The 23,261-nt window shown below is 40.9% G+C and overlaps 2 protein-coding genes across 4 annotated transcripts in view; both read left to right on the top strand.

The window, feature by feature from the left end:
* Window positions 1-622: 622 nt before the first annotated feature.
* commd2 (COMM domain containing 2) lies at window positions 623-3,481 on the top strand. Its single transcript, XM_067512323.1, has 6 exons — window positions 623-805; window positions 1,722-1,799; window positions 1,996-2,078; window positions 2,398-2,472; window positions 2,585-2,683; window positions 2,913-3,481. The coding sequence occupies exons 1-6, from the start codon at window positions 739-741 to the stop codon at window positions 3,120-3,122; spliced, it is 612 nt and encodes a 203-aa protein (XP_067368424.1). The 5' UTR covers window positions 623-738; the 3' UTR covers window positions 3,123-3,481.
* An 11,144-nt stretch (window positions 3,482-14,625) lies between these two features.
* The window catches only part of trappc8 (trafficking protein particle complex subunit 8), a 34,988-nt gene continuing 26,352 nt past the window's right edge, over window positions 14,626-23,261 (top strand). For all 3 annotated transcript variants that reach the window (XM_067512316.1, XM_067512317.1, XM_067512314.1), the window contains exon 1: window positions 14,626-14,925. In XM_067512316.1, coding sequence (XP_067368417.1) covers window positions 14,769-14,925 — 157 coding nt within the window. In that variant the 5' untranslated portion in view covers window positions 14,626-14,768. The remainder of the gene's footprint in view (window positions 14,926-23,261) is intronic.

Raw genomic sequence — 23,261 nt, 5'->3', positions numbered from 1 at the left:
CCAGCCTCACATGTACCAGACCTTAACTGTATATGAATCTTATGAGTTTTTTTCTTCATTGCATTAGCAGTATGCTATGCTGTCATGATGAAAAATAAAACTTTTCTCAATCGGATTCTTTTCATAAAGATCAGCATGATGAATTACACAAAAATACTCTTTTCCACCGATGTTTACTCCAGTCTTTGTGAGCCATTGCATGTTTTAGTCTCTTCGCCCCATCTCCCCCCGAAAAAGTGGTTTTGTGGCTGCTATCACTCCACAAGGGCCCTTGATCAACTTGGCAGCTGGATGTCAGATGCTGAGCTACTGAAGTAGCACTTTGTACTTACTTTTTTTCCTCACACTGCATTAAAAAAACAAAGAAAAAATTGTAGCAAAATATTGCGAAACATCAGAGAAGCCTGTGTTTTTTCAACATCACAGGAAAAGACAAAACATGCAGACACTTAAAGATTCACTTAGAATGACACACTTTAATCCTTGAGGGGATACTGAGCCATTTTCAAGTTTTTAGAAAGTACTTGGCTTGATAGTAGAATGTCATACCAGTCGATCCACACTCCAACCAGAAGGTGGCGGTCAAGCACCTGTAAACTTTTTGCCAAACCAATAAATCTCAAAGGAACAAGAAGAATCCGCTACTGAGAAGAAAATACTGTTCACGTCGATTTCCGTGTTGGTGAAATGTCGGTTATAGACTGTTTTTAAAGTGCTGGGTTGAACGCAGTTCTCAGGATGCTGCTGGTTTTGTCTGAAGGACATAAAGAACATCTCGCCTTTCTGACGAAGGTTGACACATCAGGTAAATTGGACAGAGCATGTAGAGCATGGACATCCTCTGTCCTGACTTCCAGAGACCCTGTCACGGGGAAAAGATGGAAGAAGCAACAAGGGGGAGATTCCGTTGTCAGAAGACAAGAGTATTATTACAGGGAAAGACTGAAACAGGGATATGTCAACCAAGACAAACATTAGTTTTAATTTTTAATATGTTGTCTTTGAACTTTGTACCAAGAATAATAGCATTTAGATTATTTATAAATGACGTTTTCTTTTTCTCTGAGTTTTACAGTGTCCAAAGTTTGTAGTTGTCTCTGTTTAAACTGCTTTATATGACGGATGTGTCCCCTATAACAACCACATGACTAGAAGGCATAAATGATAAACATTACATGACCATAAACTCGTATATGAATTGAACATGTGGATTATTACAGTCATTACAGTAATTCCTTTTTCATGGGCCTGTACAATTAGTTCCTTACAACTATGCCTGCACAACCTTTATCTTCCTGCTTCCGACTGAACACACATGACCCAGGTATTCAGCAGTGGGTAAATGGAAAACAAGCAGGGCTGCAGCTCTGCACCAGATTTGGCCACCCCTGTCCTAGACGATCACTACAATTCACTGAGTCTCTCACGTTATCTGTTCCTTGGGCCAGGACTAAATTCAATGAACAAGCTGCAGGAAGTGAATTTCCCCTATTACCCTAGAATAGTCTTCCTATGGAGTGGAGAATGTGTACCTTAATTAGAGCTTTTAAAACTAAAATTGGCTTTACTTAGAAACTTTGTCTTCTTACAGTATTAACAGTTTTTAAATTTGATTTCTTAATGAAATTAATTAGATTTTACATATTGTGTTAATGTTTTATCCTGGTGTGCTTTGAACTTTGTACTTTTTATTGATATTTTAATTTAAATTCTTTTTTAAGTGGTTGCAGAGTTTGGGCGCATAGTGCTGCAGTTCCTGAGGAAAGGATCTAGCCCTAAGATCTATGAAGGAGCAGCCAGTAAGTCTGGGAACCTTTTCATTAATTTCTGCTCCATGGAAATCACATGACATTTCAATATTGTCAGTGTTAAACTGAACTAAATCAGTCATGGGGAGATTTGTCATATCACGCTGCTTTAATTCACCCTTTTGTGACTTATGCACAAACAGTCGAGTCCTAACCTTAAATCTATGACACACACCACTGCTTGCAGGAAAGCTATGTGTCCCTGTGGAGATGGTGCAGTGTGGAGTAGAAGGCCTGATGTTCCTGATGACCGAGAGCTCCAAGCACATGGTAATTCTCGCTCTCTCTGTCTCTGTCTCTCTCTCTCTCTCCCTCCCCCTCTTCTGTCTTTACCTGCACAGCAGATTACTAATGAAGAATAGGGCCACCAATGTTAGTGATGACTAGTTTCCGTGCATCGTGTCAGTGACCCAGATCGCTACAGTATATTAACACCCATCCTTATCCACATAGGACGATAACATCAATGGCTACCTGTAATATTTTGTGATGTATTATCACCTCGTGAGCAATATATTTATTTTGGCAAGTGTGGAAAACATGCACTGTTCCCAAAGTCACTGTCCCAAGTGTGTGTGTTTGTATCTAGATCTCTGAAGTCGATTTCCTGGACTCAGTCTTGGTTTTGGGGTTTGATGATGAGCTTAACCAGATCCTCTTACAGGTGACTTTGAATTTTATGTGGGAAAGGGGTGTTTTTAGCAGTTAGCACCAGTTAGTTTACATCCTGCAGTTCATTGTGCTCCAGTTGAGTGTGTGAATGTTTGTGATTGCAGCTTTACCTACAGCACAACAATCAGATTCGCAGCATCCTGAGTCAGCTGCCTTCAAACCTTCCTGCTTTCCACAACTTGGAATGGAGACTGGATGTACAGGTGAGCGTGTGTGTGGGTGAGAGAGGCCATAACAGGTTGCTTTATGTGTAATTTAATTTAGTGGTTTTAATGAAAATCAATTTCTAAGATCAGACCATCAGACCTGTCCAACAGATTCAAACACTGAAAGCCTGGTTCATATTTACTTCATATTTAGATTTGTGCTTTTTTTCTTCCTCTTTGTTTTCTGTTTCTTTGTACTCTGGTTTCCCTCACTCCTTCTCGCTAGTTGGCCAGTCGTTCAGTCCATCAGCAGGTAATTCCCATGCTGACAATCCATTTGCACCTAACTAGAGGTTGTGGCAGTCACGGTGACCACAGCAGCAGAGTTCTTCAGACAGACCCCAGCACCCTCCTGCACCTCATCTCTACGCTGGATGTTGCTCTGGCCACAATGAAGTCCAGTCATTCTCGGCGCCTATTACGCAACATCAAATAATCACCCCGCTCACTCTGTTTGCTAGGAGTATCTCCTGTCACTGCAGAACACCATGTTGCTGCCTTTATACCTGCAAAACAAGCAGCAGTGTCAGCAATTAAAAGCTCCATTTGGATTAGTTCTGCAAGTTAGAATTTTTTTCTGATGTCGAGTCACAACGTGTGCAAAATCATATTTACTTTAGATAAGGCTTCTACCGTGTTGTTTATCTTTCTATAAAGTATAAGGCAGAAGTAAAACACAATTACTGTCATTTTTCAAAGCCAACAGTGTTGGCACAGTGCATCTTTTTCAACATATGCATGTGCATATTGGAACAGAATAAAACTTGTGACACAATAAAGAGTGATGCACAGTCATTGCTGTTTTAAGTGGAAATTGTTTTTCTGGTCATGTCTAAATGCTGCTGTAACAACACTTTTTATATATTGGCATATTTTGAGCTGTATAAAGGCACATCTATCTTAGGAAAACTTAAGACAAATCATGCAAAGAATCTGATGTATGAATTTGGTCAGTTGAGTAAATCAAGTACAAATGATTAATGGCATTTGGCTTGTCCCTTTTTTTTTTTTTTTACACGCTGGATGGCCTCTCTGCTGCAACCCTCCCATTTTATCCAGGCTTGGGATGAGCACCAAGGTGGCCCTTGATGGCTGGGTGGGGCTACACCTAGTGGGGGGGAATTTGATCCGCATTCTGTATGCCAAACTGATGCTCTACCCATCTAGCCACCAGGCCCCCCAGGGTACATAAATTACATTCTTTAATAATTACTTATATCAATGCTAAAAGACCTGCTAGACAAAAAAACATATTTCTCAAAGGTTATTGCTTAAAACACAAATAATCATTGTAAGGAACATTGACTGTAAAGAACTGCTGATGCATATTAGCATGACAATATGACTCTTTTCAAAGTTGTGTAGATTCATACATGGATCATTTGTCCTGTTTCTTGTAATATGCTCAAAGCTGACTATTCAATGCAGTATCAGCTTTTCAATTCACTTCAGTTCAACTATTTGTATATTGCCAATTTCAGACAAGTCATCTCAAGGCACTTTACAGAATAAAGTCAAGACTATAAAGATGTATAGAGAAAAACCCAAAATTCCCCCTTGAGCAAGCCCTCGGCAACAGGAAAAAAACCCTTTAATGGAAGAAACCTCCAATAGCAAAGCAGGCTCAGGGTGGGTGGTCATTTGCCTTGACTATATGGGGTGAGTGAAAACTGGGGAGAAAAAAAGAAAAGAGGAACAAAAAGCAACAACAAAACAGTGGGCAGGTTGGTAGGACAAGTACCTGTGCACTAGAAAACACTGAGCTCCAAAGCTTGCAAAAGGGACAGAGAGAGTGAGAAAGAGAAGGAGAAAGACAACTACGGGAGAGAGAATACACAAAGTTCATGTCATACAGTGGTGATTAATAAATGTGTGGTGATAGGGGAGGAGGAGAGGAGGAAAGGAGCTCAGTGCATCGGGTTCCCCAGCAGTCTAAGCCTATAGCAGCATGACTATGACTAACTATAAGCTTTATCAAACAGTTTATAAGACTATATTAAGCCTAGACTTAAAAGTCTAGGCTGTCATACATGACTTAAAAGTCTAGGCTTAAAACTTTAAGCTTAAAAGTAGAGAGGGTGTCTGCTTCCCAAATCTGAACTGGGAGGTGGTTCCACAGAAGAGGAGCTTGATAGCTAAAGGCTCTGCCTCCCATTCTATCTTTGGAAATTCTGGGAATCACAAGTAGGCCTGCATTCTGAGATTTAAGTGGTCTACTGGGATGATATGGTATTATGAGGTCTTTTATATATGATGGAGCATGACCGTTTTATATGTAAGAAGCAGGGTTTGTATTCTAGATTTTATGGGAAGCCAATTGAGATAGGCTGGTGAAGGTGAAATATGATCTCTCTTGCTAATTGCAGTCCGCAGTCTTGCTACAGGATTTTGGATTAATTGTAGGCTTTTTAGGGAGTTACTGGGGCATCCCGAAAGTAGGATATTACAATAGTCCAACCTAGAATAAACAGTTTCATGGTGCAGTCTTTAGGCATCACTTTGAGACGGGATGCTCCTAATTTTGGCAATGTTCCGTAGGTGGAGGAAGGCTGTTCTAGAGATTTGTTTTGTATGTGAGGTAAAGGACAAATCCTGCTCAAAAATAACTGAGGTTCCATGCAGTAGTACTACAGGCTAGAGTTATGCCATCTAGGGTGACGATATGGTTGGACATCATATTTCTGAGATTTTTAGGCCCAATTCCTATGACTTCAGTATTTTCTATGTTTAGAAGTAAAACATTGTGGGACATTCAGGACTTTATGTCTTGTAGGCGTGCTTGAAGCTTGATTAACTAATTTTTTTTCAACTGGTTCCATAGATAGACATAGCTAGGTATCATCAGCATAAATGGTAAATGGTAAATGGTCTGCACTTATATAGCGCTTTTCTACCTATTGGCACTCAAAGCGCTTTACACTGCTTCTTATTTACCCATTCACACTCACAATCACACACACACTCATACACCGATGGGGGAGCTGCTATGCAGCTGGCCAACACTCACCGGGAGCAACTAAGTTGGGGTTCAGTGTCTTGCTTAAGGACACTTCGACATGTGACCGGAGGAGCCGGGGATTGAACCAACAACTGTGAGATTGGTAGACAACCGCTCTACCTTCCTGTGCCACAGTCGCCCATAGCAATGGTAACTTGTGTTTTCTAATAATGTTGCCTAAAGGAGACATATATTAAGTAAAAATTATTGGTCCTAACACAGAGCCTTTTGGAACTCCATAACTAACTTTTGTTTGTGTGGAGGATTCATCATTCACAAATTGTACAATTTGATTATCCATTTCTTCCATTAACATTTAAATACAACTTTATTAATTTCTTAAGTTCTGTTTATTTGATTAAACTCTAAACCAGTCACATGATGAGAAGCTACTACTACTACTACTCTCCTTTCGGCTTATCCCGTGAGTTCGGGGTCGCCACAGCGGATCATTGTCCGCATGTTGATTTGGCACAGTTTTTACGCCGGATGCCCTTCCTGACGCAACCCTCCCCAATTTCTACCGGGCTTGGACCGGCACTGCATCGCTGGGGAGGGGGAATGGGCTGTTAGGGGTTCAGGGTCTTGCCCAGGGACACTTCGACATATAGCCAGGGCCGGGGATCGAACCACTCACCCTGCGGTCCGTAAGCAACTGCCTTTACCAACTGAGGTAAAGCCGCCCAGTCACATGATGAGAAGCAAAATGCAAAATCTGGCCTTACAGGCAGAAAGGCAAATATTGCTGAGGCACTGCCCTTTGTTTGTCAAGACAGCACAAATACTCATCCATGCTTCTATAAGAAGTAGGCTTACGTAATCTTATGCCTTTTTGACAGGCCAAATTAAAACTGCTGATATGAGAATTTTTTTCATTTTTTATGACATTCTCATTGATTTTTGACGTGTTTTATCTTTGTAATGATACTCACATTATGTGAAGCACCAGTTTCCTTTTATTGTGTGAATTGTGCTGAATAAAAGAAATGGTTGGTTGATTTTAGAAGCACTCCTGATCATGTGCATGCAGAATCTCTGGGCGGAGAAAAAAAATTATGATGAAATGTACAAAACACAATTAGGTAATTTAGTAAGCGTTATTTCTGTAATGCTTTTAATTGGATCAGATAGAAGGATCACATATTAGAATTTATGTAAAATCCTGTTGTAAAGACAAACTTTCTGACTGTGACCTTTCCAATATTGTGTAACCATTGAGTTAAAGGGCTTTGCTTGGGATCTAGTGCTATGTTATGAGCAGGCCACCAGATGCTGTTTGTTGGCAGAGGGCAGTCGGCAGGAGGGATTATAAGATTGGATGAGTAAGAAACAGGTCTGTCCATAAAGAAGCGATCAAGATTACCAGACTCAGCTTCACTATTATGTAATTAAGAGCATTTGTGATTCTTCTGGCAAAAATGAAGGCCAAAATGGTTATAATATATTTTTTTATGAGACATCAATTTGAGGTGTTTGCAGAGTTCAAGAGTAACAAATTGTCTTCTTTTGAATATTGTGAGATATATGGTTGCTTATAAAATGAGCAGCAAAAGGTAAGGGCTGGGCTATTTGATATGATTTCATTTAATTTTAATTGAATAATAGTTCTATTTTTAGCATAATGCCTTTCCAATTTGAAGAAATAATTCCCTATTTTGTTCATTTACATACAGCTATATAAAGTTTTAGCACCACATCAGAAAAGCATTTTTTTTAAACTTACAGTAGTTTTGCCTTTAAAACACCCATTAGCTAATTATCTAAAACTTGCAACAAATATCAACACATGTGTTACAGGCCCCAAACAACAGTGACCTGTAGACAGGTTATATACCCTGTTTCAGACAGGAAAAAGTAGAGACGGGAGACGTTAATTGTGTCCGTTCAATCAGGCTGTGTCTGTCTGAGAAGCAGAGGCCTGAAGGCTACGTTCAACTAGCGCTCATTTTGGTGAATACCCCACCTAGTGGCGTAACTTGACAATTACAATGAAAAGCTTGAAACTTAAAACCATAGTAAATGTTCAGAAATTTAGCCTCTCTGCACCAAAATACAAAAAACACATAATCCTAATCAACAATTGTGACCAACCATTGGTGGGTGTCACACACTCCCCAACAAAAATAAAATAGCTCCGGACATTTTCATTTATAACTCATTCACTCAATATAAACTAAATTTAGAACTTTAAGTACTACTCAACCCACTTTCTAAACCTGTGTACATCGACTTGTGAACCAACCCTGTTACGTATAAGACTGTGGTAAATATACTGGTGACATGTGGTGAAGTGAAGGAACCATGTGAGGCATCCAACAGTATGGCTGCATGTCCCAAAGTGTTGTGTAGGGTGTTATGTACACATCTGTACTATTCACTGATGGGTGTACTTGATGTGAAGGCTGGCCTAGTGTATTGTAAGTGAAAAACGTTACCGGTCGCCTGTCTCTATTAGACCTTTTGAGTGTCTGCTCCGCTGCTTCCGAGGTCAGACTTGGTCCTGCTGGTGCCTTGTTCAGAGCAGGTGACTCAGCTGCACTCTCACTCTCTGCAGAAGAATTGTGGATGGCTTCCGACTCTCCATCTTCCATATTGTAGTCCTCTTCCCCTCTACTTGCACATTCTTGGTCCTGATGTCCACTGTACTGTTCTTGTCTTTGCTCATTTATCAGTTTAGTAGGTGATTTGACCTTGTGTTTCAAACTTCCTCCTCTGACAGGGTGTTTATAGTTGGCAGTGGCACGTGATTCAGTGGGAGAAGAACCCACAGGAGCAAAGATAGGTTCACTAGAAGGGAAAGCATCTGTTCTATTTCTATTTCTCAGGTCATATCGTAACTCGTAGTAGACAGAGTTATCATCATCATCAGAACTTGTCTCACTGTGAGATTGTGGTTTTGTCTCTTTGCTGCTTGTTTTTGATCTCGTTCTCTGCTCAAGTGTTGCTTTTGTTTTTCCATTGTCTGCCGGAAGATCCAAAGGTAGATCGTTGACAAGATGCAACAAGTTACGATGCAAGACACGTGATCTCTTCCCATCCATTTCTGAGACAACTTTGTAGACTGGATTGTCCTGGTGACTAGTGACTTCAAGCTGGCAGGTAGAACTAGCTGCCGTCTCTCTGTGGTCTTACGATATAGGATCCCATCTTCAATGCATAGTTTTCCCCATTCATGCATCATTTTTTTACTTGCTCCCTTTACACTACGCTTCATGTCATCTGTGAGTGTTTTTTTTGACTCCTTCATTTTCATTATTTCGCCTATCACTGAATCATCTCGTTGAGCTCTTTGCAGTTAAGCGGGATCCATAGGCAACAAAACATCTCTGCTGCTTGCTTCAAGCTGGTCACCCTGTGAGATGGTCAGGGCGGCAATCCAGGCAACATCCTGATTTTTACTTGCCCTGCAGCCTTCCCATGTAGTAGTGACAGCTTCCCCAACCAGTTGCTCCGTACACTCTTTCATATATTTGTTGATGTCAAGAGGGCATCTAGAAAGAGTGTCTGCATCAACATTCACTTTTCCCGGTCGATAACGTATGTCAAATCTGAAATCAGACAGTTCCCCCACCCATCTGAAACCGACTGCATTCAATTTGGCTGTACTCATGACATACGTCAAGGGATTATTGTCTGTATAGATAGTGAAATATGGGGCATAAAACAAATAATCCCTGAATTTCTCGCAGACAGCCCACTTTAGAGCAAGAAATTCCAACTTGCCCGAGTGGAGCCGATAGTTTTTCTCGGCTGGTGTGAGGGTCCTTGAGCCATATCCAATCACCCTGAGTTTGCCGTTCTGATTTTGGTAAAGGACTGCTCCAAGCCCTTTGTCGGACGCGTCTGTGTGAAGCACAAATGGCAGTTCAAAGTCTGGATAGGCAAGAACAGGTGGATTCGCCAGCATATCAATTAACTTACACAGTGCCTCTTGGTGTCTCATTGTCCATGTAACTGGAGTTCTAGATGGTAACTGTGCACCTCTGACTTTCTGTACACCACGTCTCCCTCCCGTCTGCACCTCAGGATTCACCTTTGGTTGCAGAAGCTCATAGATTGGTTGGGCCAGTCTGGAAAAATCTTGGATATATGAGCGGTAGTAGCCCAAAAACCCAGCAATTCTTCGCACGTCTCCCACAGTGTTTGGCGTTGTATCCTTCAAGGCGTACACTGCCTCCAAATCTTTGGGATCAATACGCACTCCTTCAGCCGAGACCAAGCAACCAACATACCTCACCTCCCGTTTGAACAAGTCGCACTTTGTGGCCCTGAGTTTGACTCCATGACTCTGTAGGGCTCTAAGGACTTTCCTCAGTCCTTCAACATGGTCTTCAAACGTGCGAGCATAACATAAGATGTCATCCAAGTATGGAATGCAGCACTCATCTCGCAGGGGGGCAAGCATTTCTTCCATACTGCGTTGGAATGCAGCAGGAGCATTTGTTAGCCCAAAAGGGATTCGCACCCACTCGTACAGGCCCCAGGGGGTTATGAATGCAGTTAAGTGGCGTGAACCCTCAGCAATAAAGCCCTGGTGATAAGCCTTTCCTTGATCTAAAATGGAAAACCAACTGTACCCACCCAGGGTGTCTGTAAGGTCCTGGATTCTTGGCAATGGATGCCGGTCTGGTACTGTGTGTTGATTGAGAAGGCGATAATCGACGCAGAGTCTGAGTGTTCCATCCTTCTTACGTACACAGACAACAGGTGCTGAGTACGGAGATTTGGACTTTACAATCCACCCCTTTGCCAAAAGATCCTCGATATACTCCTTGACTTCCTTGTAAAGGGGTTTTGGAATGGAGGTGTAAGCTTTCTGAATAGGCGTGTTATCTTTCAGTGTGATGGACATCTCTAAACTCGGGATACACCCCATGTCATTGTCGTCCCGTGCAAATGCCGCTGATTCCTCTCGCAGCATTTTCTTGACAATTTTCTGCCGGTCATCACTTAAGTGACTGACATCCACTGGTGGGTCCCATGTTGATGTCCCACTACTTCCTGCATCCTGCTGTGCGGCAGAGGACTCCTCACTGCTGGTTCCCTGGGGGGTATGTGACTCAAACAAGTTCAGTTCCTTAGTCTCAATTACTTTTGCTACTGGTTCAATGCTCCCCAAGACAGTCCTGCAGTTCAGGGTTATACTGTGCTTTGTACGGTTACTAATGGGAACTGTGACGTAAGGGACTTTCGCCTGAGTGATTTCAATTAGACTATCCCCAACATCCAACTGTTGTAGCTGTGGATTGTCCTCATGAGGTTCAAAGAGCACAAGTGAATTTGACGTGTCAAATGTGGAGGGTACTTTACACTTAACATTTCTAACTTGACCAGCTGGAACAACTACATCATACTGCCCCAGTCTCAGCTTGCCATGACATGAACCCTTGTCATTGCTGAGTTTCGTCTGGATTAAGTTGACAAGTGCAGTGGCTTAGTCGCAGTGAAGATTCATTGCACCACGTATGAGTTTCACCAGAGCAGGGATGAGGCCTGTATCGCCCTTTGGTCCTAATACTAGCTGCTCAATTACATTAAAACCGATCAGAGGGGCATCCAGAGGAACACTGCTCACCAGGAAGGGCACTTGTATTGACAGATCTGGGTCACTGTTGTCTGGAAGACTCACAACCACTCCTATCCAACCATCATAAGGTAGTGGCTGTCCATTCACAGCCAGCACACTCAAGTCTTTTTTTCCTATGAGTTCAGCTAGTGGCCGTAGCTGGTGGTCAGGGAGGTAGGTCTTTATCCACTGGCGGTCGAGGAGGCTAACTTGTGCTCCAGTGTCTAATAAACATTCTACTGCATAGTTGTGAATGTAGCATTTGATTCGACATTTCCTCCCAACTAGCTGAGCTACAGTCTCACGGGCTTCAGTCTCATGTTCTGTGAGCAAGGATGGCACATAGCTTGTCTTCACATTGGCAGTTTCCTTCTGACAAAGCTCTGATTTTGTGGTGTTTGGCTGCCCGCTGCTACTTGGTGTATGTGCTTCAGCAAGTAAGTGACTGGAGCTCTGTCCTTGTACTCTTCTGAGACATCCAACTGCCCTATGACCTGCCTCTCCACATATGAAGCAATGACTGCATGAACTCATGCCTCCTTCAATACATCTCGGACAGCCATACTTCCTTGGTGTTAACTTGGGCTTGCTTTGATTAGTATGAATACACTGGTAAGATGGTTCTTGGACCCCTTTAGCTGCGAGGGCTTCAACCACTTTAGTCAGAGCATCAATTTTGGCATTCAGTTCCTCTATGACTTTATTTTTACTCCTTACTTTACCATCTGATGTACTTTCAATGTCTCTTTCAGTAGTAAGTTGAGCACTATGAGCATGAGTTACCTTTTGACGAGAGGATGCACCGAGTCTACGCTGCCTTTCGCTCTCCTCACTGGATACTTTATTCACCTGCCGTATTAGTGCTTCATCTGTCACACCATAGTCTGAGAGAAGGGGTTTGAGTTCAGTACGAACATCTGCGTATTTTGGGAGAAGGCCCTGATGGATGGTGCGCAGGAACACATTTTGCACTGTGCGCGGTTCATACTCAATGTCCATGTTATCTTGTTTAGAAGCAAACATAACTTTCTGTTTTAGTCCTATCATCCTGTATAGGAACTGTTGGGGGCTCTCATGCTCATGTTGCTTAGTGCTCATTAGCTCCTGGAAGAGCTCACTGCCGCTCTTTTCACTCAAGTGTGACCTTAGGAAACTTTTGAGTTCTGTGAGGGTTAGGTCATCTTTGTTGATGAGCATGTCTTTAAACTGTCCTGGTTTGATGATGCGAAGCACCCCTTGAATGATTTCACTGTCTGTGTGCTTTGCTTTGTGTCCCTCATCAATCCGTTTACACAGCCCATGGTAGCTGATGTCGGATGTACTGTCCCCAACCTGGCCCCCATGGACTTTAAACTCTCTACGCTGGAGGAAGGATAAATCCCTTAAGGAGACCATACTATCAGGCCTACGTTCGATGTGGTCTAATGGGGCTGGACTGTGATGTCTAACTGCTGTCGAGGGTTGTGGTTGTGTAGCTGTTAAGATGGGCTTTATTTGGACCGGTGACGCTGTCTTAAACTCAGCCAATCTTCTACCTAGAGCCTCATAATTAGTCATTAGCTGTTGGTACTCGACTACTTGTGGGTCATCAGAATGCACAGGATACGTGTCATCGGTATTATTCTTTACACTGCTCTGCTCTGACAATCTAGTAGGTGGGGATGCCAGTGTCATAGTCTCATTTTCACTACCTGACAATATAGATTGAGTGCATCTAACAGCACGACTAGACATAAGATCAGTAATGGCATCTCTCATGGATAGCAGATGGGAAAACCCCTGATCCTCTAAGTCGAGCAATGCCTGACAGTTCAAGTAAGTACATATGTAGTCAAGGCAACTCTCCTCATCACCCGGTATTACACTTGAAGGATCCAGGTCCTCTACTAGTGTGATATTCTTAAAAATTTGAAAGAGTTCCTCTGTTGTTAAGGCATGAAGGCTTTTCTTTATCTTCCATATTAACTCTTTTCTTCCGCTGTCATCCATGATGTTTCCCCTGATAAGTGATATCTCAGTTTTGCAATTTCCAGCAGGCTGTGCTGTCCTCCTCCAACTGGGGTTTCTCTCTAGCCCTTAGTCCTCGGGTTACCTCAGTTGCACACATGCAGCTTTACCATGCTGGTTCTGTGATGTCTGCCTTGGGTCTGTAGAGTTAAGGACCAGCACCAGCTCTCACCAGATGCCGATCCCAGCAGTGCCTCCAAAATTATGTTACAGGCCCCAAACAACAGTGACCTGTAGACAGGTTATATACCCTGTTTCAGACAGGAAAAAGTAGAGACGGGAGACGTTAATTGTGTCCGTTCAATCAGGCTGTTTCTGTCTGAGAAGCAGAGGCCTGAAGGCTACGTTCAACTAGCGCTCATTTTGGTGAATACCCCACCTAGTGGCGTAACTTGACAATTACAATGAAAAGCTTGAAACTTAAAACCATAGTAAATGTTCAGAAATTTAGCCTCTCTGCACCAAAATACAAAAAAAAAAACCACATAATCCTAATCAACAATTGTGACCAACCATTGGTGGGTGTCACACATGCATATCTGTTTGATCAATAGATCAGGGATTAAACAACGGTTGATGACCACTGGTTAGTCCACACGTTTGGAAAAATAAACATCTTGGAACAAAAGATATTTCGTGGCTCCAGAGAGATTTGTCACTGAAGAGCAGAATTTTGTTTTTATAGGCTGAAAGTCTCTCTAGACTTAGAGATGCAGCAATCTCTGTGTATGTAGATGGCCGTACTTTGAAAAGATTGACAGAATGTTACTGGATTTTGTTTGGAAGAGGAGAATTTGTTATATTAGGAAGTCTGTAAATAGTCTACAGCTACTCTTTCTGTAATTCCTGTCCTGAGACAATTGTACCTTTTTTTGTACCTGTAATTATACTGAAGTGTTCTGGTCTTATGTCCTTATTTTCATTCAAATTAAAATTCTCCGTTGTGTCTGCTTTTCCTCTAAAGAATTTTTTTTATCTTTAATTACACGGAAGAGGAGATTGACAAATATTTTCTAATAAATGTTATCTTTATGATTTCTAAACTATATATTTATAATTCGTTTTACTAATAATAAACCACTCTTTTTTTGTTTGAAATAAGATATTTTGAATATTTTTCCTCATTGCTGTTGTTTCCTCTCTGTACACTTATATGCTATTATAAGCCCCGTGCTATTCTGTGTTTGTATTTGTTCTTGGTTCAATACATAATTTAAGAAAAAATAAAACACACAGACACTAAAAAACCTAAAGAGATGTTGTTGTGACTGTGCGCCTTGGTGCGCACGCGTTCACGCGAGACCGGAACAGGAAATGTTTTTTTGTAGTTGAAGCCTTTTCGTCACCATCACCTGACCGTCAGTTTTACACAGGAAGTGGGTGGTTAAAGTTAATATGGCTGTTGTCTGAAAACAGAAGAGGAGCTGTCTTAAGCAATGAAATAGGATTTCTTAAAGTACAGGGAAGCAGATTCAGTTCAGTGTGTTAGGTGGTTTTGTCCGTTGTCCAACATGGCCAAATGTGTCCAATCTGTGCAGGAGTTCGTTCAGGACTCGTTTGTTCCGATGGTAGCCGTCTTGTGTAGTGAAGAAGCCGAGAAAGTGACTCGTAAGAACAACCTGCATTTTGCTGAGCTACTGAGGCCTTTCTGCAGACTCACGTCCGAAGGTAAGAGGAGCTGTGTAACGTTAAATCCCATCATGACCCTCGACGGCCAGTTTCGCAATTACCATCACGAAGCGTGGTCAGGTTTGTAATATCATTAGCCTAATGTGGGCTAACAGTTACCGATACAGTTGACAATTAGCTCCGCCTTGACTGCGGTAAAGTGAGCCGTCGTTGGTTAGAACACGGTCAAACCAGCCACTGCTAAAGTTTTGTTGCGCCTTTTGCCCCGTTCTTATGGTACGGTTACAAGGAACGGCCAAAAAGATACGCAGAGGCTCAGGGATTGTTTCACACAGACCACTGCAGTAAATATTATTTTTCGACGTAGTTATTATCGATCAATTAAAGTATTACTTGACATCTTTTATTTAAGATCAACGGAGAGTGTGGAAAAGAGGTTAAGAGGCGAGTGCAAGCAGGTTGGAACCGGTGGAGAAAAGTGTCAGGTGTGTTGTGTGAAAGAGTATCAGCGAGAATGAAAGGAAAGATGTTCAAGACGGTGGTGAGACCAGAGATGTTGTTCAGCTTAGAGACAGTGACACTGAAGAAAAGACAGAAGGCAGAGCTTAAGATGTTGAAGTTCTCTTTGGGAGTGAGGAGGATGGACAGGATCAGGAATGAGGACATCAGAGGGACAGCTCATGTTAGATGTGTTGGAGATAAAGTCAGAAAAGGCCAGATTGAGGTGGTTTGGACATGTTCAGAGGAGAAACTGTGAATATATCAGTAGAAGGATGCTGAGGTTGGAGCTGCCAGGCCTCTAGAGGAAGATCAAAGACAAGATTTGTGGATGTAGTGAGAGAGGACATGAAGTTAGTTGTGTGAGAGAAGAGGATGCAGAGGACAGGGTTGATGGAGGCAGATGATTTGCTGTGGTGACCCCTGAAAGGGAACAGCCCAAAGGAAAAGAAGAATTGACGTCTTATATTCGTCTTAAAAGGACGACTAAAAGCAGTAAAAGAATATAATATGTGAAAAAGCAGCTTATTATAATTCAGTGTTTGAAATTTATTTAAAAAATATATAAAAACTTGGCTGAAAGTTGTAATGTATTCCCATGCATGAAGAAATAATATTTTTCAACTCTTTTCAAATATTTTTAGAAAATGTTAAGATATTGGCAGGTACACCATTACACAAAGTTTCTTCATGATTTCATTTTGATAATATCTTTATTAAGGGTTAACTGAAACTTTCATTGATGGCTTTTGCGGTTAAAGAGTACTCAGGTTTGGATGCTCATAAAATGGTTTTCTTCATTCTTCTAAAATTTCAATGCATTCTGGTTTGTGAGCGACTGTGGCGCAGGAAGGTAGAGCGGTTGTCCACCAATCCCCGGCTCCTCCGGCCATGTGTCGAAGTGTCCTTGAGAAAGACACTGAACCCCAACTTAGTTCCCAGTGAGTGTTGGCCAGCTGCATAGCAGCTCCCCCATTTGTGTGTGTGTGTGTGTGATTGTGAGTGTGAATGGGTGAATAAGAAGCAGTGTAAAGCGCTTTCAGTGCCAATAGGTAGAAAAGCGCTATATAAGTGCAGAACATAAATCATTTAGACTCATTTTACTGTACGGTTTGGTAATAAAGTGAAGGCAAATTCCCACCTGACAGCATTGTAACTCATGTAACTCACTCATCTCATGTTTGAATGCTCATAAAAAACCTCTAAGGTAAAATTACCTTAGAGGTTACCTCAAACTTTTAAAATATTCTTGTTAAGAGTGATCTCTCTTATAGCATACTAAGTTTGAACCAATTTTACTGGACGATTTTTGAATAAATATAATTATCTCACCACACCAGCTTTTGTACTGTACAGTTTTTTTTTTTATAAAGTAAAGGAAACTTCCCCCCTAGAAGCATTGTAACAAACTAGGTCCTCAAGTCTGGATGCTCATAAAAAGCTTTCATTAGAGGTTACCCAAAATGTAAATACATTCTGGTTTAGACTCTTGTCTATGATCACCACATCAAATTTGACTCGTTTTAAAGTAGAGGGTCTGCACTTATATAGCCCTTTTCTACCTGTTGGCATTCAAAGCACTTTACACTGCTTCTTATTCACCCATTCACACATCGATGGGGGATCGGCTGTGCAGCTGGCCAACACTCACCAGCAGCAACTAAGTTAGCGTTCAGTGTCTTGCTCAAGGACACTTCAATGTGTGACTGGAGGAACCGAGGATCGAACCAACTACTACAGGATTGGTGGATGACTGCTCAACCTTCTTGTGCCACAGTCGCCCACTATTATCATTAGTTATTTACAGCAATTACTTTTCAAGCCATTTGTTGCCCCTGTTTCAAAATTTTTGAGATGTGGTGCTGCCATAATTTTAAAATTTTGCTATTTTCCTTGAATTATAAAATGTCTGTTTCAACATCTGATTTTTTGTTCATGTTCTATTGTAAATAAAATATGGGTTTATGAGATTCACAAATCATTGCATTCTGTTTTTTTATTTATGTTTAACACATAATCCCAATTGTTTAAATTTTTTTTTAAATCTAATGCAATCAAATAGAGTTGCTCTGCAATCAGTTCTTCTATAATGGTATAATTGTCACAAAGGTGACAATTCTACTCTATTTAAACCTATTTGCACCCTATATAAAATAAATGAGGTGGGCAAAAACACTCCAGTCCAACTCCACTAACCACTTCAACCTCAATAATAAACAGAGAGTAGAATTATTGTCAAAAGGAGAATCTTTCTCTCAACAAAAGAGGCCTCAGGCACAATCTGTTTCCCATTTTTCATGTTGCCCTTAAGACCACTTCACACACCAATTTCCCATTAAAATAATAAGTAAAAAACAATTTAATCCTAAAATTGCTTCAATATTGGTATAATCAGAATATACATAATGCAAGTTTTTGGTAATCTCTAAAGAATAGCTTTTTATTAAAGCTCAAAGGTAATGAGTGTTCGTGACAATGGAGTTACAATTTCCCTTTAATTAAAATATTTTTTTAACAGTAAAAACACTTCACAATTGATGCGGTGATAACAGACATGAGTCTAAACAAGAATGCTTTGAAATCTTTTGGTAACCTCTAAAGAAAGGCTTTTAAGAGCATCCAAACATGAGAACCCTGGTAGTTAGTAATGCTGACTTGGGGGAATTTTCCTTTTTACTTTAATAAAAAACTGTACACAATATTTGTTACATTACAAGGCAATTTTTTCAATATATATCATTAACTGACTCAGAATAATCAGCAAGAAAAATACAGTATTTCACATATCATAATTTCTACAGATTTTGTTCGTTCTGTTAATATATTTGTAATATTTCAACAATGTGTTAATTAATTATACACTATATTGCCAAAAGTATTCGCTCATCTGCCTTTAGACCCATATGAACTTTGGTGACGTCTCATTCTTAATCCATAGGGTTTAATATGATGTCGGCCCACCCTTTGCAGCTGTAACAGCTTCAAGTCTTCTGCGAAGGCTTTCAACGAGGTTTAGGAGTGTGTTTATGAAATACATAATACACAGGTGTTCTATCGGGTTGAGGTCAGGACTCTGTGCAGGCCAGTCAAGTTCTTCCACACCAAACTCACTCATCCATGTCTTTATGGACCTTGCTTTATGCACCTGAATTCATTTATTTGGATGGGTGAGCGAATACATTTGGCAATATAGTGTATTAACTACGTGTAATAAAAAAAAAGAACCTGTGTGGTTGCAACAAACCCTCAGCTTTTAAGCATCATTTTACCGAAAATATTAGCTCATACCGTAATTACGGGAGAAAAAGGGCAACAAAACTTTACGGGCGTCTAGCAGTTTTCAATTGACATCCATTGGCAGATGAAATGCGTCCTTTTATTGAAGAGGACCGAATGACACTGGGCTAAATAAAAGCCGAACAATAAACTACTTATGAGCTAAGAAGGATGAACTTGTGTGGACTTGAGTTTCAGTACAAAGCTAATTATAGATACAATATGAAAATTAAGTCAATGCTTATTAATGGCATAAAATAAATGGAAATCCTAGAAAATGCTTGAATTTTAATGTTGTGTTTTCAAGGTCTGAAATGTGCTTGAATTTTGGATTGAAAATGCATGAAACAGTAACTGTATGTCTTTCACAATAATTAGCAGTGTGACTAGGTGGTTAGTTTGCTTAGTAGGCGGAGAAATAAACTACTCTAAAATTAAAAATGTTGCACCTGCGTGTGTGACCCTGGCCCGCCCCCGAAGGCACTGAGTCTGACATGACTACGCCAACATGCAGGAGTTTGTTTTTTTTTTTATTAGAAATGGTCCAAAAATGAAAAATAAAAAAGAGGAGCAAATCCACTAATGGCCTCCTGCGAAAAAGACATAGAGCTTTTTTCCCCATGGAAGAGTCTGGGATTTCAAGTCACATGAAACGCTTGTTAAGGTATAGAAATTTCCAGTAACGTTAGACAAATGTTACATGTGTATGTAACAATTATGCTAACTGCTAGTTGGTGAATTTGTAGCCTAAATGATTGAGAGGCGCTGTGTGTGTTAGTGTGGTAATGCTAGTATTGCCTGTTAATAATGACACGCTCATTTATGGAATATGCAGTACACGTACCCAACGTTAGTTAACAGTTACGATAACGTTAGTAACTTTCTGCAACTGAAATATTCATCAAAAGTTATCCCACTGCATAACCCGCCACCTTATAGCTAACTGAGCAGGTTATAGTTTTCACATGGTTTGAAATCAGCAGTTTTTTCTCAACCCTTAATTTGGTTTCTAATTTATTCTAAACAGCAGGGCCAAAAGATTAGAACCATGTCCTAATGTACTCCAGTAGGACTCCACCAGCAGCTATGATCTCAATAATAAGCACACAGTAGAATTATCACCTTTTATGACATTTTCATCAAAAAATAAATAAATTACAACCATATAAAAGTAGAATTCATATGACTCCCATACCGGATTGGTCGGGGCCCAGGTTAACAACGACCGCCACCGGTGCCGTTGACCTACAGGGTACCAGTGGATATTGGACTACTGTTGGTCGAAGAAGGAGAGGAGGAAAGTGTGTTCATAGGCAGAGAGAGAAGAAAGCTAAAAATGTAGGACTGACAGTAGGGACTTTGAATGTTGGGACTATGACAGGGAAGGCTAGAGAGATGATTGACATGATGCAGAGAAGGAAGGTGGATATACTGTGTGTCCAGGAGACCAGGTGGAAAGGTAGCAAGGCTAGAAGCTTAGGAGCAGGGTTCAAGTTGTTCTACCATGGGTCAGATAGGAAGAGAAAACGAGTAGGAGTTATCCTGAAAGAGGACTTTGTGAGGAATGTTCTAGAAGTGAAAAGAGTATCAGACAGGTTGATGAGTCTGAAGCTGGAAATTGAAGGCGTGAGGTTCAATGTTACAGTGCCAGGAGTGTGATGGAAAGATGAAAGGAGAACTTTGAAGAGTTGATGAATGAGGAAAATGAAAGGGAACGAAGAGTAGAAGAGGTGACTGGTGTGGAGCAGGAAGTAGCAAAGATTAATAAGAGTGAAGTGAGGAGGATGTTGAAGATGAAGAGTGGAAAGGCAGTTGGTCCTGATGAAATACCTGTGGCGGTATAGAAGTGACTAGGAGAGGTGGCAGTAGAGTTTCTGACTAGTTTAATTAACAAGATCTTGGAGAGTGAGAAGATGCCAGAGGAATTGAGAAGTGAAGGGAGAAGGAAGATGTGCAGAGCTGTGGCAACTACAGAGGAATAAAGTTGATGACAATGAAGTTTTGGGAAAGAGTAGTGGAAGCTCGGCTAAGGGCAGAGGTGAACATTTGTGAGCAGCAATATGGTTTCATGCCTAGAAAGAGTCCAGCAGATGCAGTATTTGCTTTGAGGATGCTGATGGAGAAGTACAGAGAAGGTCAGAGGGAGTTGCATTGTGTCTTTTTAGATTTAGAGAAAGCGTATGACAGGGTGCAGAGAGAGGAGCTGTGGTATTGTATGAGGACGTCTGGAGTGGCAGAGAAGTATGTTAGAGTGGTGCAGGACATGTATGAGAGATGTAAGACAGTGGTGAGGTGCTGTAGGTGTGACAGAGGAGTTCAAGGTGGAGGTGGGTCTGCATCAAGGATCAGTTCTGAGCCCCTTCTTGTTTGCTCTCTCAAGCAATCATTTTCAGTATTTATCTATTTGTTCAAATATCTAATTTACCATGACTGTAAAATGTTGGAAAAGCTTAAAAGTGTTTGAAAAGTGCTTAAATTTGACAGTATAAAAGGCGTATGAATCCTGGTGCTAGCATGAAACTCAAATCAGTCCAGTTTTCTTTTCCCAGCCCTCCACTGCTCCACTACACAGTTCTACAGTGTCCTGAACTCTGCCATGCTTTGCACAGCCCTTCAGGTATAATCATTATCTACAACCCCAACTCCAAAAAAGTGGAATGATTTGTAAAACATTAATAAAAGCAGAATGCAATGATTTGCAAATCCCATGAACCCATATTAACAGTAAAACATAAACAACTGATATGTTGAATATATTGAAAATGAGACATTTTACCGTTTAATGGAAAATATTAGCTCATTTTCAATTTGATGATGATGTTTACTATTGTGTAGCATCCCCGCTTCTTTAACCAACTGTCTGTAAAATTCTGGGATGTGATGAGACCATTTGCTGCAGTTTATTGTCCCATTCTTGTCTGATGCAGGATTGTAGCTGCTCAACAGTCCTGGTCCTTTGTTGCTGGATATTTCATTTTATGACGTGCCAAATGTTTTCAATTGGTGAAAGGTCTGGACTGTAGGCAGGCCAGTTCAGCACCCAGACTTTTCTCCTGTGAAACCTTGCTGTTTTGATAGATGCAGTATGTGGTTAAGCATTGTCTTGCTGAAATATGCAAGGCCTTTCTTGAAAAAGACGTCTGGATGTTGTACTAAAACCTTTTATGTACAGCTTTGATGGTGCCTTTCCAGATGTGTAACCTGCACACATACCATCAACAATGCAGGCTTTTGTCCACTGACAAGCTTGATGATTCCTCTTCTCTGTAGTTCCCAGGCGTCCGTAGTATGAGCCACGAGATGACCCAATCTGTACTGAAGGTAGAGATTTAAGCGTTTTACAGCTAGAAGTAGAGAGATATTTTATGATAGGGAATTTAAAGGGACATTTAATGGCATTTTTTTTACGTGTATACTACCCAAACTAGAACCAGAAGAAGCAAGATCAATATCAGTGAAGGTGTCCTTTAATAATTTCACTCACACCTGGTCATCTAAAACATATGAGACTGAAGAGATCAGATTCTGATAATAGAGTCAGTTCAGCAGTAGAACCTGCAAAGTTATCTGTCCAGTTTAAAAGTAGCATCTCTTCGATTTTGTATTGCTTGTCCTCTATGATCCTTAAAGAGCTGATGTACCATTAACTAAGATTTCTAAAAGTGTTTCTGGAGGTGCAAAGGCTAATAAAATCTGTGGATTGTCTGATATGAAGTGATTTGCAGTTCGACAACGTTCTGTGGTGTATTTGAACATAGAAAAATTGTGTAAGTAATAGTTTTAGGCATCCCAACAGTATGGTGGCAGCAGCATCAATTTTATTTCTATTCAATTTTGAGAAACTTGGTAAGATTCGATCTAAGCATTTGGCTTGGCTTTCATCTGGTTGGTCAGCAGAGCTCTCCTCCACAGAATTGTCTTTGAGGTTTATGTCCTTCTTCTTTGGACTCCTGGACACTGCTTTCAGAGACAACTTCGTGGACAATATAAATTAAAAATGCAACCATAAGAGCCCAAAAGTTTGCCTAAAGAATAGTGTTTTCAGTTGCTTTTTAAAAGAATCAGTGGAATCAGCCATGTGCAGAGTCAGGGGCAGGACTGAAACGGAAGATGCCCCGAGGTTAAAAATGGGTTTTAGGGACCACGAGCAGATTTTGACCTGATGACCTCAATGCATTAGAGGAGCCAGGGGTCAACAGGTCAGAAATGTACTCGGGGCGTTGCCATGAAAAACTAAGTGAGTATATTTGATTGCTGACCAGTGAAGAGAACATAAAACCGGTGTGACTGTTGTTAAGACAAGCGAAGCGTGAATTACAATAGTTTGAACTAGATGAGATAAAAGCATGATCATCTCTAAATCTATATTGGACAACATTTTCCTCATTGTAAACGACTTCTTCTTCTTTTCCTTTGGGCTGTTCCCTTTCAGGGGTCGCCACAGCGAATCATGTGCCTCTATCTAATTCTATCCTCTGCATCCTCTTCACTCAGACCAAGTAACTTAATGTCCTCCCTCACTGCATCCATAAATCTCCTCTTTGGTCTTCCTCTAGACTCCTGCCTGGCAGCTCCAACCTAAGCATCCTTCTACTGATATA

This window comes from Channa argus, chromosome 8 (genome assembly GCF_033026475.1).
Source record: "Channa argus isolate prfri chromosome 8, Channa argus male v1.0, whole genome shotgun sequence".
NCBI lineage: Eukaryota > Metazoa > Chordata > Actinopteri > Anabantiformes > Channidae > Channa > Channa argus.
This window is presented reverse-complemented; position numbering and strand designations above follow the sequence as displayed.

Bases quoted from the DNA above. Each gene is read 5' to 3' on its own strand.
- commd2 (XM_067512323.1), top strand. From the start codon at position 739: ATGCTGCTGGTTTTGTCTGAAGGACATAAAGAACATCTCGCCTTTCTG. The intron at 806-1,721 runs GTAAATTGGACA...TTCTTTTTTAAG, and splicing joins GACGAAGGTTGACACATCAG to TGGTTGCAGAGTTTGGGCGC. The intron at 2,079-2,397 runs GTAATTCTCGCT...GTTTGTATCTAG, and splicing joins CCGAGAGCTCCAAGCACATG to ATCTCTGAAGTCGATTTCCT.